Source organism: Melopsittacus undulatus, chromosome 7 (genome assembly GCF_012275295.1).
Source record: "Melopsittacus undulatus isolate bMelUnd1 chromosome 7, bMelUnd1.mat.Z, whole genome shotgun sequence".
Lineage (NCBI taxonomy): Eukaryota > Metazoa > Chordata > Aves > Psittaciformes > Psittaculidae > Melopsittacus > Melopsittacus undulatus.
In genome coordinates this window covers 25,376,964-25,393,963 of record NC_047533.1, presented here as the reverse complement: position 1 = coordinate 25,393,963, position 17,000 = coordinate 25,376,964, and the positions used below count along the sequence as shown (strand labels likewise).

The window sequence follows — 17,000 nt, the reverse complement described above, 5'->3', positions numbered from 1 at the left end:
GAAGCAATGGGATTTATGAAGCATAACAAAATGGAAAAATGGGCTGTAAAATTGAAGGATATATGGTAAAAATGGGGTGGTAACCTAAGTAGTTAATTATATAGGATCCATGGCTAGTTCAGGTACTGTAACAGATCAGGTTTAAGTTATGAGTCTTTTAGTAGTCTAACACAAGTCTTTTTACCATTAATAAAGCTAAAGTTATTATTTACCTTCGTATTATTTTTTTTGTACTTCAGACTTACTCATGTAAAAATTCTGTTCTTAACTTTGTTCTCAGAATTAGGGAACATATTCTTCTGTTCCTAGATACGGATCCTAATATATTAGGAATTAGAGTTTTATCTTCTTATAGCAAACTGTTAAAATACCTTTTCTGCTAGGACAATTTTGGCAGTAGTGGCAAAACGTAATTTCTGTTGAAGGGAACTTCATACACAGCATATGAGAGAGAAACATGGAAAACATTTCAAAAGTTTTCAGTGATTTTGTAACAATTGTGCAGTATCTGTAACATAGTCTTTATTAACATAGTCTTTATTACAGCAACAGTGTTAATCTTTAGTAATGTCTCTTCACATCTGAACAACTAGCTTTAAAGATTATTTTGTTAATGTTTTAGCTGTAAAAAAAAATGTTTCTAAGTATAGATATACAAGAAAGGAAGGGGGAAAATAAACAAGCAAAAAAAAAGAAAACCAAGAAAAAAAAACCACAACCTTCTTTGTTAGATTTAACACCATTTTGGGGAAGTGGATCATAGTGCAGTTTTGACCCATTACATAAAATAATCTCCATTGGCTTTCAAAAAAGGTACCACTGCAGATTAGAATGTTTTCATTGCAGACTTGAGTAAATCAGCTGCCTAAATCTCTTTCTCTACTACACTGATATAACTGAAGTTGATACTTTCCTTTATGTGGAACTTTCACAGAGTAAGTTAAGTATTCCTTCAGTATTTTTTAAGCAAATTACAATGTTTTCTAAGTTTAAACAACATGTAGCTTGTATAAATTTCTAAAAGTAAATGCCAGGCGTCTTCATATTTTATGAGATATTTGTTGTGTAGATGTAATTTTTCTTTCTTTGAAATTCCAGTACAGAGAAGGCTGTTTTGTGATGCTGAACAAAATTAATTTTAAATCTGTGATTAAAACTAGAAGTTTCTCATTGCCCATGTTTTGTCATATTGTGCATTGTAAGCACTTGAAAGAAGTGATGCTGTGATTAAATTGCTGTGTGGCTTTATATCCGTGCAGTCCTTTTGCAATAATTGCATTAACTTACGAAGTTTCTGTAACTTGCATCACCTACTAAGAGTCATTATCATTCATGTCAGTAAGTTATAAAGCTGCTAGAATCTTCCATTAGTGCTGCCATCCTTGCAATTCCAAAAGCTACTTTTCTCTTTAATGTCACTTTAAAAAAGCAGATTGATTTTTTTGTATTATAAAATAGGTACATTTCTAAACTGATATGGTTATCTCTTGGGCAAGTGTGGTTGTGCTATGAGATGAAAACCTGTAATTGAGGAAGAGAAAAAACAACCTGTTGTATATTTCACGCTAATGCAACTTCCAATTCTTTTGGATTTATTACCGTTACATGCTTTGAGTTGTTAGGCCTCTTTTTATACACCTATGTGACTAATAACTTAAAATTATAACACTTAGTGGAATAAGAAATATGACATTGAGATTAAAAGCAAAAGTTCAGTATCTTCAGAGGTTTTTAATTTATTGTGGTACTGTATATAATGCAATGTAAAGTCCTCCAGAGCACCATCTGTTTCTGCTCTGTCTGACCCAGGGGATCTATAAAACTACTGATGGAAACTGAAGTTAAGGAACAAGCCTGTATTTTACAGAACTTTGGATCATTTGGTTGAGGTTTGCAGAATCTTTGCAAAAAACCAGTAATATTCCTTGTAGGATGATTTACCTGCACCATGTAGGAAAGATGTATGAGAATATACTGTATTAACAGTATTAGTTCCTTAAATATTTCTCCAGCCTTTTGAGGTTCCTCTAGTGCATCAGCCACTCCTCCCAGTTTTGTGTCATCAGCAAAATTCCTGAGGGTACACTCTGCCCCATCATCCAGATCTTTAATGAAGATGTTAAACAGGACTGGACCACAGTATTGCCACCTGGGATATGCTGTTAGTTAGTGGCCTCCCCTTAGACTGTGCCACCACCCTCTGGAACCAGCCATTCAGCCAGTTTTCAGTCTACCTCACTGGCTTTTCATCCAGCCTGATCATCAACAGCTTCTCTATGAGGATCTTGCAGTTTATTCCCTGCTGTGTTGTCCCTCCAGCTGTAAAAAGTGCTATTAATGGATACTTGTCTCTTGGATTTTTAAAACCAGATGAGTGTTATTTTAATAATTTTTGCAGGATGCAGCAGAATAAATAAATTTAAATGGTTGTATATTTAAGAAAATTACTGTGTTACTTTTCCTCAGTGTTAGCTGGGGAGTTATAAATAATGCCTCTAAAATTTGAAAAGTAATGATTCTAAGTCCCTCAATGAAACAAAGAAAGTACTGTGCCATGCTTTTAAGGAAACCTGTAAGATAACTCAGTTGACAATCTTTACTTCTTGAGCTCTATATGGTAAACAAATACCCAAGTCTCTCAATTCTTCATTATCACAAAACTTGTGGAAAGTAGCCATTCTTCAGTGGCTAATTTCTGAAGTAGTTATGCTGAGTTAGTCAGCTTGTTGGTTTTGTTTGGGGTTTTTTCCCCCTTGCTTCACTGCTTATTACTGATCTGGATTGAAATATTATCCAAAATTCTGGTTCTTCATTTTGGGGGAAGTAATTGGGTTTACTGAATTTTCAGCAAAGGACTGTTACTTATTTAGAGAGCATGTCGGTACTACAGTTTTCAAGAACATTAAAATCAAACAACAAAAGCTCAGGGGGTCTTTCGTATCAAAAAATATTTTCAAGCCCGTTCTCAGCAGAAGGCCCTTATAGGCATTTTCCCCATTTTTAGCACATTTTCACCCCCTTCCCAAGTTTTCCCAACTTGCTTTTACAGACCTGTGAGTCTTTACAAAACAATAATCAGTAATATTTTTCTGTCTTCCCCTCTATACATATGTGAACCTCTTCTTTAAAGAAATACAAATTTTTAATGTATGTTTGTGGAGAATATTACTTTGAAAAATCTCAGTGATTTATTGAAGATTTTTTTAAAGTGAATCAGAATTCATCCTATAACACATATCCATTTTATTCATCTATCCTCAGCTGAGAGCCTAAAATTATGTTACCATACTGGTACTAACATATTTTACCTTATCTAGTTCTTTAAATATGAAGTTTGCTTTTAGTCTTTCACTTCAGGAATCCAAAGTATTTTCATAAGGGGTTTTTCTTTTCCCATTACGTAGTTTTCATTTTGAGTTCTCAGGTCTTCACAGTTTAATTGTACTTAGTCTAGTACTAGATACCTGTTAGCCAAAATATGCTATTTCCAAATATACTTCAAAGATCCTTTCCCATATTCAGTAGTTACATTCTCATTCTTCTTTGACTGCACAGGAACAAACAGAAACCACAGAGCTGATCCTTGAACTACCATATTTACCTTTTCTGCTTATGATGGTTTGTCTTGGTAATACTACCATTCTGATATTCTTTTTTATTGGTTACTTTTCCTGATATTGGCATTTAACTGAATGTTTTTCTTCAGCGTGTTATTGTAATCTCCTTTTTAATCAAAAGCTATGGGGGTTTTTTTTCTGTTTATAATGTTACTGATCAAATTCAGTACACATTCCCATTGTAGTTATGAATACAGCTACACTTAAGATTGATCATATTCAGATGCCTTCATTCTCCATAGTAACTTCATCTTTGGATGTGCAGTAGTGGGGAATAACTTCAGTTCTTTACAAATTCTGCTGAAACTCAGTGTTTCCTGTACTCCTTCCGGTTACACCTGTTGCAATGCAGATAGCCCCTATCCTGGTAACAAACTCTGTAGAACCGCAAGAACCCATCTGTTCTTCATGGCTTTACATTTCTTTTGCCAGATACTGTTTCTTACATCATCTTTGATTCAGCTCGGGTTTCCCTGTGCATCTTTGATTCTGAGGCAAAGGAGGACAATCTAGCCTTCTCTTGCAGAACAACTAACATTTTCTGATTACAAGCACAATTAGAAGTAGTGTGATGTATGTTGTCTTGCTAGCTTATCGGATTCCACATCCAAGTGGCTAATTCTCTTTAATTTTCTAAAGGTTGTTTTTCAGGTATGTTAGTTCAAGATGTAGCACAACCTTGTTAGCCAGACTTTTGCTGAAAGAACCTCTCTCTTCCTAATTCTCAGGGAAGCTTTTTTTGTTTGTGTATCATTCTCTTCTCCAGCTTTGTGAGGAAATTTCCAGATATTAATATTTATTATGAAGCTTTTTTTCTTTACTCTTTCCTTGCTTTTTATCTTTGAAAACACTGTCTGAAGTCAACAAAGATAGCAACTGATAATTTCTTTTCCTAATTGCTATTTCTGGCACCATGATTTATTACTGGCTTGTTTGGGCTTTTTTTTCCAAATGTAAAATATCTATTGAGGTTATGTAAGCTTTCATAAAATGCAAGGAAGGAATTAAATGTCTATAAACTTAATTCACATAGTTAAAATGAGCAGCCACTCTAAGCTAGTACAAGAATATGTAATAAGGTGCAGTCTTGCATTTCATCCCTTTCTGGGGAAGACAGTAAGGCTTCAGTTTGTATTTGCAGAAAAGGGATGGTCTCCCTGTTTAATATACTTAATAAGCAGAGTTCCTGTGTAGTTCTTAATAACTGTTGGATGTTTTTTTAAACTCTAAATAATAAAGAAAGATAAGAGCCATTACAAGAACTCACTTGTAGGAACTTCACTGCACTAAGAGTTACCGCAGATCTATTTTAATACAACAGTAAGACTTCAGCATATAGGAAGGCAAACACACGCAGGTAACTAAAACTAGTGGTGTTGTGTCTGTAGGTTGTTGAGAAGAGAAGCTCTTGCCTGTTTGATAGTGTTGAGGAGGTATTATTTGAATGATTCTGTAGTTTGTACCTAGATATCTGAAATAAATAATCCAAAGTGAAATAAATAAACCAAAAGTGTTATGATAGTGTTTTCGTAAGCTTTTCTGCAGCAAGAGTTTTAGTGTTCTTTTCATCTATCTCTCTTCTAGAAGGCTTTTTAAAATCTGAGGTGGCTGTTCTGGCAGATCATTTCATAGTGAAAAAGGGAATATTCTCTGTTCATTTTGGCATGTAATTTCCTAACAGTATGTCTTCGTCAGTGCATTAAAAATGTTTTACAGCCAATATTTCTAATCTGCCACTAAGCGATGAAAGGGAGTATTTCTCAGAATTTATTTCATTTTAATAAGAACTTATACAAAAATCTGTGCATTGCACTGAATAAACTATGTTAATTCATTTTAGAAAGTCCTAATAGTAAGCATGAGCTACACATACAACGAATTACTTATCCTCCCTGCAGGACTTGTAAGTCCTACAATAAACTAAGCTTCCCAGCTCTCATTTTGGATTACTTCTGAATTCCCCTGGGAGCCACTTTTGTGGCAGATTCCATTTGGTTTCACAAGGCCTAAAGGGGGAAAACTTGGCATAGACCACAAATCTCTCACATTAGGAACAATTTGTAAACCACGAACAGAGGCAGCCAGAGTCCGTCCCCAGAACAGGCTGCTCCTGTTAGTGCCATTGTCTGAAAAGGATTGGTTTGCCATTTCCCAGATGACCTGCCTATGTGTAGAGAGATGTGAAAAGTTAGAGACAAAAATGTTTTCTACAGAGTGAGGGGGAGCTTTCTTGTACAGAAAGGAAGGAAATACCTCTGTGGGATTTTACTTTTTCCCTTCTTCGTCCAAAAAATACAAAGAGGCCCTCTGTCTTTAATGCGAATGTCAGCTTTAAATCTTTTAGGTTTGGATTAACTCTGTAAAGGAAAAAAAAATCTGACAGGCTTTCAAATATGACGCAGAAAAACTTCTTTTATTTTTTTTTCTCAATTCATGTTGTTCATTTGTAAAGCCAAAGGCTGGATGGACTGAATAGTAGGCGCCAGTTGTTCCTCCATTCATAGTTAGCATTACAATAGTCAGAATTAACATCCTAAGACCTACATTATCACTTTTGCTGTTTCACCAGAAAACATTTAATATAGGGTGGCTAAGGCAAGGACGGCTCTTTAAAAAAATGTTGTTAATAATAGGAAGTTAAAGTCATAATTACTTCAAGTTGTATTTTGTGCTTGTTTATAGGAAACTTGGTCTCTCTGATTGCTATGTAATTATAAAATGTCTTGCAAAATGTAGTTGTGATAGACATTAACTATTAGTTGCTAAAACTAAACTATTTAAGGAAATTGCTATTTCATCAAATGTGTCAAGTCATGTTTTGCTTACAAAGTGACTGTGCTAATGCATTTTCTCCACTTACTGATACAAAATTTCCTTTTTTTTTTCCTCTGTTGAAAATATGAATTGTTTTATTTTGAACCTGTCGTGGTTCAGTGTTTACACCTTTGCTGACAGCTGTTGGCAGAAATAATTACCAGAATTTCAGGCAATATCTTTGTCCTTTTAATGTAGTTATGTAAAGTTTCTTGAATTTTCAGCTGAAATACATTCTTATACTTTCCAAAGAATCAGTGCCAGTAGGAATTTGGATACAAAAATAAGAACATTTTATGTGATTTATAAGAGAATGAGATTTTTTTTTCCTGAAAATAGTTCACTTTTGTTTTTATGCATCGACATAGCACATATAATTCTAAAATGTTCATGTATGTGCATTCAGAAATTAGATGCTGCAAGCTACCTGCAGTTTTCTTCTAATTAATGTTGGGAAAATGTCAGCTTATTTATTTTAGTTACATACTGAGGTTTAACCTTTGAAAGGAATTAGTCTCCAAGTAATGAAGCAAAGGATTTGAAAGAGTATTGTTGTGTAGCAATGTTATATTCAGCCTCTGTGCAATCTAATTACATTATAAAGTTATTTTTAATACTGACTGCAAAACTATCTTCAGTAATATACTTCATTATGTATTTATCATACTCCTTGCATCCATAATACTGTTGTTGTAGATACTTGGGCATGAATTACAAGGGTAGATTAAAGGTGGTTTTGTTGGGTTTTTTTTCCTATGATGTCAGTACATTATGTTTGTTTTGACTTTTTACTGTGTTTTAGTTTTTAGTATGTTTACAGACCAAGTCATGAACAGCGGAAATATATATTCTATATATATTTATGTATTATCAAGTGGCGTATAAAATAGCCAACACACAGCTAAAAGCAGTGATCTGGTTTGCAAAATATTTCACCATGCATTAATGTGTTAAATCTTCATTTAGTAATATGTTGCATACTTCCATGATTTGTTGTTTTCTTAGTTCTCATCTTTAAGCAGTTTCTTTGAGTCTTTGGCAGTGTGGGAACTGCAGTACAATGAACGATCAGAATTATATTGCAAAATCATTGTAACAGTGTTTGATACCCGTATCAGGGGTTGTCAGAAATGTTAGGGTTGATTGCAAATAAGAAATTGTGCTCATAATGTATTGACAGAGATTGGGGACGGAGGGAATTTCAATAAATCTGATTTTAATGGAAATGTCTACAGTCAGCACAGTGGTGTAGAGCAGGGTTGTGGAGGGATAGATTCCCACACACACCCCCCCACCCCACAAAGACCTAAGCAGTGTGGTCTTTCTACCAGCTTCTTAACAGGAATTAGTACTTACTATCTACTGGATTTCTGTAGTGGCTCAAGATTTTAGAAAGGAGTTCAAGTTTCATTTCACATTGGAGAGTATAGAATGGTTCCTTTAAATTTGTTTTTTTGATACTCTCAACCAAGTAATTTAGATTTCTAGGGGTTTTTTCCCAGTTCTTGTAATGACATCATTACATTTTGTGCTTTATTCCCTCCAGGCAGCTATGATGTTCAGCTCTGGAGTTTTTTGGATGGGACTTCTATGTATTCCTATGACAGCCTTACTTCTTGATGTAGTGTACAAAGTGTGAGTACAGAAATGCTGAGGTTTATGGGATAAAGTACTGACTTTTAAATATTTGTTCTAATTACTAACATAAGAAAAACAAATTAAGATCAGCTCTGGTTATCATAAAAAATATTTTTCACCTTGTTTATTTTTGACAAATTTTTTTACAAGCATTAGTGGTATTTTAAATGTTTCAATAATTTAATGTCTTTTTAATAAATATTTATTACTTCTAATTTGCCTGAACAGCTGATAAAATACATTATTTAGGCCTATTTATATTTGTTCTTGTAAAGATTAATTTTAAGTCATCTGGGAAAAATGGATTTGTAAATTGAATGTTTATATAAGTATTAAAACAATCTGTTCTTTTACTTTCAAGAAGAGTAAATCTGGCAGTATTTTGTATTACTTACAGAGTAAAGAGAGCTACTTTTAAGACACTGGTAGATGAAGTTCAGGAGCTGGAAGCAAAGTCTGAGGATCCTGGGGCAGTTGTGCATGGCAAGAGGTACTGTAAAAATCTGTGGATCATTCTCTTCTTTTAAAAAAAAAATTAAATATTTTCAGCCTTATACATGTATCAAAGACAAAAGGCAAAAGGTTATTTTTCAAAATCCATACAAGCAAAAAGCATCTGTAAAGGTTTCAGGTGTGCTGAGCCTGTATGTTTTTTCATATGCTTAGTTATGTTTTTACCAAAGGCTTTCAGTGATGTGTTTCATTGTAGCTGACTGTTACATTTCTAGGTAAGTTGAGACAGATTTTAATTGTGTCACTTTAGACTGTGTTAACAAAGTCACAGTGAGTTTTAAACCTACATCATTCACTAGTATAGTTATAAATTTGGCCTAAGCACAATTAAAAATATATATATACACACACATTTAAGACCTGGTTGGTATATAATTGCAAACAGCAAAATCTGTCTAGGATTTGCTGAAATTTAATAGAACAAGCTGGCTTTTAATCTAATGCCAGTGCAGAGAAAACAAATTTGACTAATCTATATGAGGTAAGAAATAATTGTAACTGAAGATTCCACAAGAATTCCCTTATTACATCCTCTTCTATGGGTTAGGCAAGTAATCTGAAAAGGGAGAAGTAAATCTGAGCAGTTGGACATTCTTATATGTGCAAATTCAGCCTAAAGGTGTGCACTCACTAAAATACTTCAGATTTTTTAACCCCAACTGAATCTATAGCAAGCACTTGCTGGATGGGAGTATGAGATGACAAAGTCTCCCTTTCCGCCACTTCCAATTCATTCATGCCATTTGACTGAGATATGGCTTTCTTTCCTTGTCTTCATTTTCCTAATTTTTGTGAAGTCTAAAAAAAGCCAAAACTTAAAACTTGATTTTCCCGTTCTTTCTCCTTTGGATTACTGTTCTTTCAGTATCTTCATGGCAAATGGCTTAGCCAAGAAGGCTTTTTTCCTACCAAGCTATGTGTGAAAAGAGACCAGGAGGAAAAAAAAAAAAAAAAAAACCAAAACCACAAACAGCCACTTATTTTATTTTAGGTTAAATTTTCAGGAAGTGCCTTTTGTTCATAAAGGTACCTAAGTTTCCTTTCTCCTTCAGTCTTACTGAATCCCTCCTTCATCAGCTTACTAGGATTTGCCAGGCTGAAACCAAATTACGTTGGATACCACCATTTCTAATGGGTGGAATATCCAGCTTGTGTTTGCTCCTACTTTTTCTTTCTTTTCCTAGCACTTATTGTCACAAAAACATTTTGTCTGTGGTGGCATTCTAGTATCTTCCCTGGTACCACAGACAAGTATGAGAGGCAGTACTATGAGACCTGATAGTTCATCCCACCACTTATGGAATGCTTAGTCTAGTGTGGTGGTATACATATGTCCTGGGTTCAGCAATAGCAGTCATTTTTCTCCTTCTTAGTAGCTGGTGCACTGCTGTGCTTTTGACTTCCATTCTGGGAACAGCGCTGATAACACCGATGTTTTTAGTTGCTGCTCAGTAGTGTTTACTCTGACCAAGAACTTTGTGAGTCTCATGCTCTGCCAGGGGGGAGGGGAAGCCGGAAGGAACCAGAGACAGGACACCTGACCCAAACTAGCCAAAGAGGTATTCCATACCACAGTATGTCATGCCCACCATATAAACCGAGGGCAGTTACCCGGAAGGGCTACATCACTGCTTGGTTGGGCTGGGTATCGGTTGGCTGGTGGTGAGAGGTTATATTCTCTTCCCTTGTTATTTCCCTTATCATTGTTATGATTCATGGTAGCAGCAGTGGTTTGTGTTACACATTTTTTACTGGACTGTTCTTATATCAACCCGTGGGAGTTACATTCTTTTGATTCTCCTCCCCATCCCTCCAGGAGTGGGGGGAGTAAGGGGGGAAGTGAGTGAGCAGCTGTGTGCTTCTGGGTTGCCGTCTGGGCTTAAACCACAACAGCATAGGAACACTTAACTGTGTAGTGTCTCCTATGAGGCTGCGTATGCTATCTTTGTAGCAGCAGCTTCAGACTGCAGGTACTGCAAAATCCCCTAGTTGATGGCTGTTCCTGCACTGAGCATCCTTTTCCTTCACTGCTGCAAGACCCAACTAGTGCTTGCAAGAATAAGTTCTCTTACCTTTAAAGGTGATCTAAATTGATTGTTATGGATGCCTTTCTCCAGTGGTAGTGCTTATTCAGGCAGCTTCAGGGCAAGATCTTCCTCTAAATTAGCCAAGCTACATGTCGATGTGATGAGCTTTGAGCCAGAAGCAATATGTGCTGTTTGCTCTTTTACAAAAAGCAAAGTTATAAAAGAATGAATTCCAGAAAAGAAAGCAGACATTAGTACCAGACAGTGCTAAAAGGGGAACATCTTGTGGATGCAGAAGAAAGTAAGGAAACCTGCGGTTTTAGTGTTACATACTTGCATTCCTGAGACTGCTGTATTCCCAAATTCAGCTACTTTTACTTAAGTTGTCTAGGCAATATGCTCTTCATTCATCCTACAGAATGTCTTCAAAATCCCTTCTTATTTAGGCAAGATGAACTTGGGGGTTTCACTGCTAATTTTATAATTATCTTTTTATCCCACAATTAAGTAGTTAAGAGAGCTTCATGAAAGTTTAGGTACCTGACAGAATGTCTTTCTTAGGTGCATTCCTTCTCCATGGAGTTACTAGACTTGTATTCTTTGAGGTATACAAGCATCCATCTAGCATACAAATCAATGGATGTTAGACATCTTCATAGCTCTTAAGCATTTATTCCCTCTATTTTTTTTTTAATTACATCTTGAATTCAGGTAATGGAGCCAATACTTCACCCTTTATGGAGAAAGTATTCTTATTAAAGAAATACTATGATGAACTGACTTGCATCTTCAGAAAAATGATTGAACTATTATAAATATTTTTGAGTCTCATAAGTTGCAGAAAGGGATTTTGAAGGGTATTTGAAGTTGTTACAATTGAAGGCTCAGGAAAAGCATTCCTATTGTATCTTGCTATTACAGTGTGTGTAAGGATGTGCAATCAGATTTTTCCCCAAAAACCATCCAAAATATCAAGGTTATGTTGGACAGGGCTTTGAGCAACGTGGTCTAGTGGAAGGTGTTCCTTCCTGGGGTAGGGGCTGGAACTCGGTGATCATTAAGGTCCCTTCCAACCCAAACCATTCTGTGATTCTATGAAAATACTTTATTCTGTTATTCTATGGGCAACACATTGAAATTGGTTTTATCACATATATTTGTCAGTTAACTAGAAATACATCTTGATCAAGAAAGTGAAAATTTTGTATGGTCACTTTTCCAACAGAAAAATAAACTTTCATGTTGGAACACTATCGACTTGATAGTGCTTTGATAGCATAAACAGTAGTCATAGAACGGTTAGAGTTGGAAAGGACCTTAAGATCATCTAGCTCCAACTCCCCTGCCATGGGCAGGGACATCTCACACTAGACCATGTTGCCCAAGGCTCTGTCCAGCCTAGCCCTGTACACTGCCAGGGATGGAGCATTCACAGCTTCCTTAGGCAACCTGTTCCAGTGCCTCACCCACCCTCACAGTAAAAAACTTCTTCCTTGATTCTGCCCTCTCTGTGTCCACTCTGCTCTCATGAGACCTCACCTGGAGTATTGTGTGCAATTCTGGTGTCCTCAACATAAAAAGAACATGGAATTGTTGGAACAAGTCCAGAGGAGGGCCACAAGAATGATCAGGGGACTGGAGCACCTCCCAAATGAGGACAGGCTGAGAAAGTTGGGGCTGTTCAGCCTGGAGAAGAGAAGGCTGCGTGGAGACCTCATAGCAGCCTTCCAGTATCTGAAGGGGGCCTATAAGGATGCTGGGGAGCAACTCTTCATTAGGGACTCTAGTGATAGGACAAGGGGTAACTGGTTAAAACTGAAACAGGGGAAGTTTAGACTGGATATAAGGAAGAAATTCTTTCCTGTTAGGGTGGTGAGGCACTGGAATGGGTTGCCCAGGGATGTTGTGAATGCTCCATTCCTGGCATTGTTGAAGGGACAGTTGGACAGAGCCTTGGGTGATATGGTTTAGTGTGAGGTGTCCCTGCCCATGGCAGGGGGTTGGAACTAGATGATCTTAAAGTCCTTTCCAACCCTAACTATTTTATGATTCTGTGATTCTATATCTAAACTGAACTTCCCCTGTTTAAGTTTGAACGCATTAGTCTTGTCCTATCACTACAGTCGCTGATGAAGGGACACAGTGCTCCAAGTGGGGTCTCACAAGAGCAGAGTAGAAGAGCAGAATCACCTCCTTCAACCTGCTAGTCACACTTCTTTTGATGCAGCAATTAGAATAGCTTCAGTGGATTAAAAAATTTATTCCACAAAAAGTATTAATTCTGTCATTACAGCGTCTGTGATTGGAATGCCACAAGGCCATTTCTACTTAAAATTGGAATTACTAAGGTGAAAGGATACTTTTTGTATATAAATCACTGTTCAAAACCAGTTTTTCTGATACCATGCTTAAACTGGAATAACACTATTAATAGTACAAAAATATTTTTACTGAATTTAATGCTGCATAGACTAACAGTAACATCAATAACAGCCCAGACCTGTGGAAACATCTTTAGATATATATACTGCACATGCTGCTTCATATAATTACAGTTTTTCATTCAGTGCCCTTGGAATTTATTTTTAGACCATCTAAGTGGCTGGTCAAGAATATATAAAGTAGTTAAAAAGTTTTCTATAAATGCTGTTAAATACCTGTAAATGTATACATTTCATCTTCAAAAATATTTAATATTCTGCTTGTCCATATAGGTACACATAATAAGCATAGCCATTTAGTAAGGCATAAGCATAGGCATTATGATTTATCATTGATTAATTATGAAACCATGTTTTATTGGCTTTGCATTTGTTTTTTTAAATATGCTTTTGAATGGGAATAGGGTGATTCATAATAAAGAGTCTGCACTATTTCAAGTATAGAAATAGCGCAGAATTTAATACCTGAATAGCTGGAAGCATTTTTCTTTTCCCAAATGTATTTCCTTCTTTATTTGTATTTTCTGTACCAGCAATCAGGTCTGTGCAGTGGAAACTTCATTTCATTAAACATAAACTAAGAAACGTGCATACTTCGTGTTCTCGTAAAACTAAAGGCGCTTAAAGCAATCTGAACATTTCATTCTGGAATGCAAGCAAAGAATAATGGTGGTACCAAAAATTCTAGAATAAGCCTGCTATATTTTTAATAAAATGGGGCTTTGGTAGAAAGCACCTGTCAAAAACAAAAATTTCATAGAAATTAGCTGATGTCAACTCACAATAAGAAGGGCTTCTCACATGTATTGCAAAGCAGATATAGCTGTATCATAGGTATTCACATGTTCTTCCACCTCTTTCCCATCTTACATGAAGATATTTATTCACTCTCTGTATCCCTGTGGCTTAAACCTCAGTCTATATTTTTTTATTAATCTCGTCACTTTAATAGTTTGTAGTTCTGAACTAAAAGACAAGGCTTCTGTGCAGCTTAGAGGAGCAATTGGTGGGCAGGGAGGGTGGGCAAGATTAATCCCCAAAGAGCTAGCTTATGAAAACACTGAGACAAAGATCTGTTTCCCTACTCCAACCTCTCCATTCTTGGTTCAGTCAGCAGATGCCAACAGCTTTCCTGGAATTGGTGCCTAATATTTTTCTGGTGGCTTTTTTTTTTCTTTTTTTTTTGGGGGGGGGGGGGGGGGGGGGCAGGGGTGCAAGGGTTGTTGTTGTTGGGATTTTTTGATTTTGTTTTTTTTAACAAGGAAGTCTCATTCCATATTTTAATTCAAACCATGGCCACAGGAGCACTTTCCCTGCCTATCCCATTACTCTGTAGATTTTGCAGTTAGCATTCCTCTATGGGTGTGGGAATAGTAGGTTTATTTCTCTCTTCCAACTTTGAAGAGTCAAGCTTTCACCTTCTGGTATATGTTTTTACCACCAGACTGGAGGGAAACAGGAAGGGGAGATAGTGACTTGCTAGTCTCTGCAGTTTAACACAGTTGTTCAACTTCATACATATGAGGTATATACTCACTGAAGAAAGAATGAGCCTTTCTAATGTAATGGTTTGAATGCTAATCTAGTAAGGGAACCAATCTAGCCATTCTTTGCACCACTTTGTCTGGTCAGTAGCCTGGCAAGGAAGGTCTGTAGACCTAATTAACAATAATATTAAAAAGTCATTTGACTGTTCAAAACTTAGTAACATAGGTATGTGAAGTCCATTTTACCTGCTACGCCCTTACACAAGCAACAACTTTGGTAATCTAGCAAAATTAACAAAATCAAATCACTATATACTCAGAATAAACATGAGATACTTCTTTTTTTCCCAAGTGAAGTAATTTTTAGATCAGTTCACATGGGAAGGGGGTGGATTTTTCAGCTTTGGAAACGTTTAAGTAGTAGGTTGATATTTCTCTGAATAAGAAGCTCTAATTCACAGTGAATATCAAATCTAGAAGAAGAAATTAATGGGGTTATGTGAGTCATTTTTAATATGTTATCAAAATTGTCAGATTTTGAAGGCTTTCTGAGCTGCAGCTAGTCTGTTATTTATTTAGTCATGTAAATCCTATTTGAGAAAACTTTACATGTAAGAAAGGTGGATAGAAAGGAAACCTAGTAGCTTCCCTACTCCATTCACTATAGTTTCCAGCATTCAGCTGATGCTTGAGTCTTGGTTTAAAAACTGTTTAATAGTCCTGTTTTCTACTTGGGCTGAAATGGAAATTCATTTGGATCACATTACCGCACAGTAAATACGTAATACAGCAGACTCAGTATTGCTGAGAAGGAGGGAGATAGGCTGAAGTGGCCAACCTCTAGTAGTTATAGTAGTCTGTTACTTAAATATGACATCCAGAAAAACACCTTCTGAGGTTTCATGGGTAATACACCTTGCTAAAACACTTGTCATGGAACTAGTATGTTTCTGTATATATAGCTGATAGCCACAGATGTCACTTTACCTTCATCTCTTTTGCCCTCCCTTTAGGGTACTATAAAAGCATTTTCTTCTATAAGAAAAAGACTTATAATACAGCCTGGCACTAATCAGGCCATGCTATGTCAAGGAGCCCAGTGCCTTCCATTTATACTGCATGTTTCTAGAGGAGTCACACTGAAATGTTTACAATATTATTCATTAATTTGCATTGTCAGCACACAAATGCTTCAAACACATGTTTTGCCTGTACTGTGAAGAGCAAAAATTTCACCAGGAATCTGGACTTCAGAATCTGCCTTCACACACACTTTTAATAACATTTTTAATAATTAGTTCAGGCATAATTAAAAAGGGTAATGGACACTTTTAATAATTAATTCCCATTTAACAGACTCCACGACAGAGGGATACTGTAATTAATAAGTAGTTTTCATACCTTCACTTTCTTTCTAGCTTAAGTGAGAGAGCGCAACTACTGAAGAATGTTTTTAAGAAGAACCACGTGAACTTGTATCGCTCTGACTCTCTGCAGCAAAACTTGCTTCGTAAGTTAATTAATAAATTAAAATTTTAAATAAAACTTTAATAAGTAAATTAAAAATCAGATAGAAGTTAATGTCCTCATTAATACTATAGAAGTGAAACTCTATCTATCACATTTTTTATAGTAAAGATGAAGTATCCTAAACCCAATAGACCATGTTCTTTGCCTTTTTGTAGGTTTCTCATCATTCCTACAATACTGTATGCACAGTTCTTTCTGCTGTTCTATACATGAAAAAATATGTAAGAAATGTCATGGGTTTTCTAGCTACTAAGTGCTGAAAAGAGGTTTATTCTTCTCTTTTCTTGACCTTTGTTAAGAGCTTTTTATTAAAGCTTCAACAAAAACTCAGATCAGCACTTAATTGGTTCCTATTTTGTTTCATATCTGCAGATGGCTATGCCTTCTCTCAAGATGAAAATGGAATAGTTTCCCAGTCCGAAGTAATACGAGCTTACGATACAACAAAACAAAGGCCTGAGGAATGGTGAAGAAACACAGCTCAAGATTTGGGTCTTAGGAGTTACTTTTGTGAGACAGACTACTAGATCTTGGCTGGGAGCTGCAACCATGGCCCAGTTATCTGAGATCTAAAGATCTATGATGGTCTTGTTCCATAAAGATTGGATTTGTGTACTCAGTAGACATAAGCACTGTGCAACTATACTGTAACACACCATCTCTAAATTTTTTAACAAGTATTTGCTTAGCCTTTGTAAACAGATTGGAATTTATCTTGTATCTTGCCAGCTTGCTTATTTTACAATGAAGTTGAATCTGTACTGGTCATAGAAGGCAATGGTCGGAACGCTAAACATATTTTACATTGATAGACCATTAGCATCTGTGAAGGTTTTTAAGTGTTAATATATTTAAATACAGTTGATAAAAAGTCTTTGATTTCAACAAGTGCTGAAAAAAAGTATCTCAATGGTGTTAATTCACCTTCTTTAA

General features: G+C 35.9%; 1 protein-coding gene across 3 annotated transcripts in view; it reads left to right on the top strand.

Moving 5' to 3' along the window:
- Nucleotides 1–16,537, top strand: part of ATP8A1 (ATPase phospholipid transporting 8A1) — a 110,338-nt gene extending 93,801 nt beyond the window's left edge. For all 3 annotated transcript variants that reach the window (XM_034064721.1, XM_034064719.1, XM_034064720.1), the window contains 4 exons: nt 7,978–8,066; nt 8,467–8,559; nt 15,956–16,047; nt 16,440–16,537. In XM_034064721.1, coding sequence (XP_033920612.1) covers nt 7,978–8,066; nt 8,467–8,559; nt 15,956–16,047; nt 16,440–16,537 — 372 coding nt within the window. The remainder of the gene's footprint in view (nt 1–7,977; nt 8,067–8,466; nt 8,560–15,955; nt 16,048–16,439) is intronic.
- The last annotated feature ends 463 nt before the right edge of the window (nt 16,538–17,000 follow it).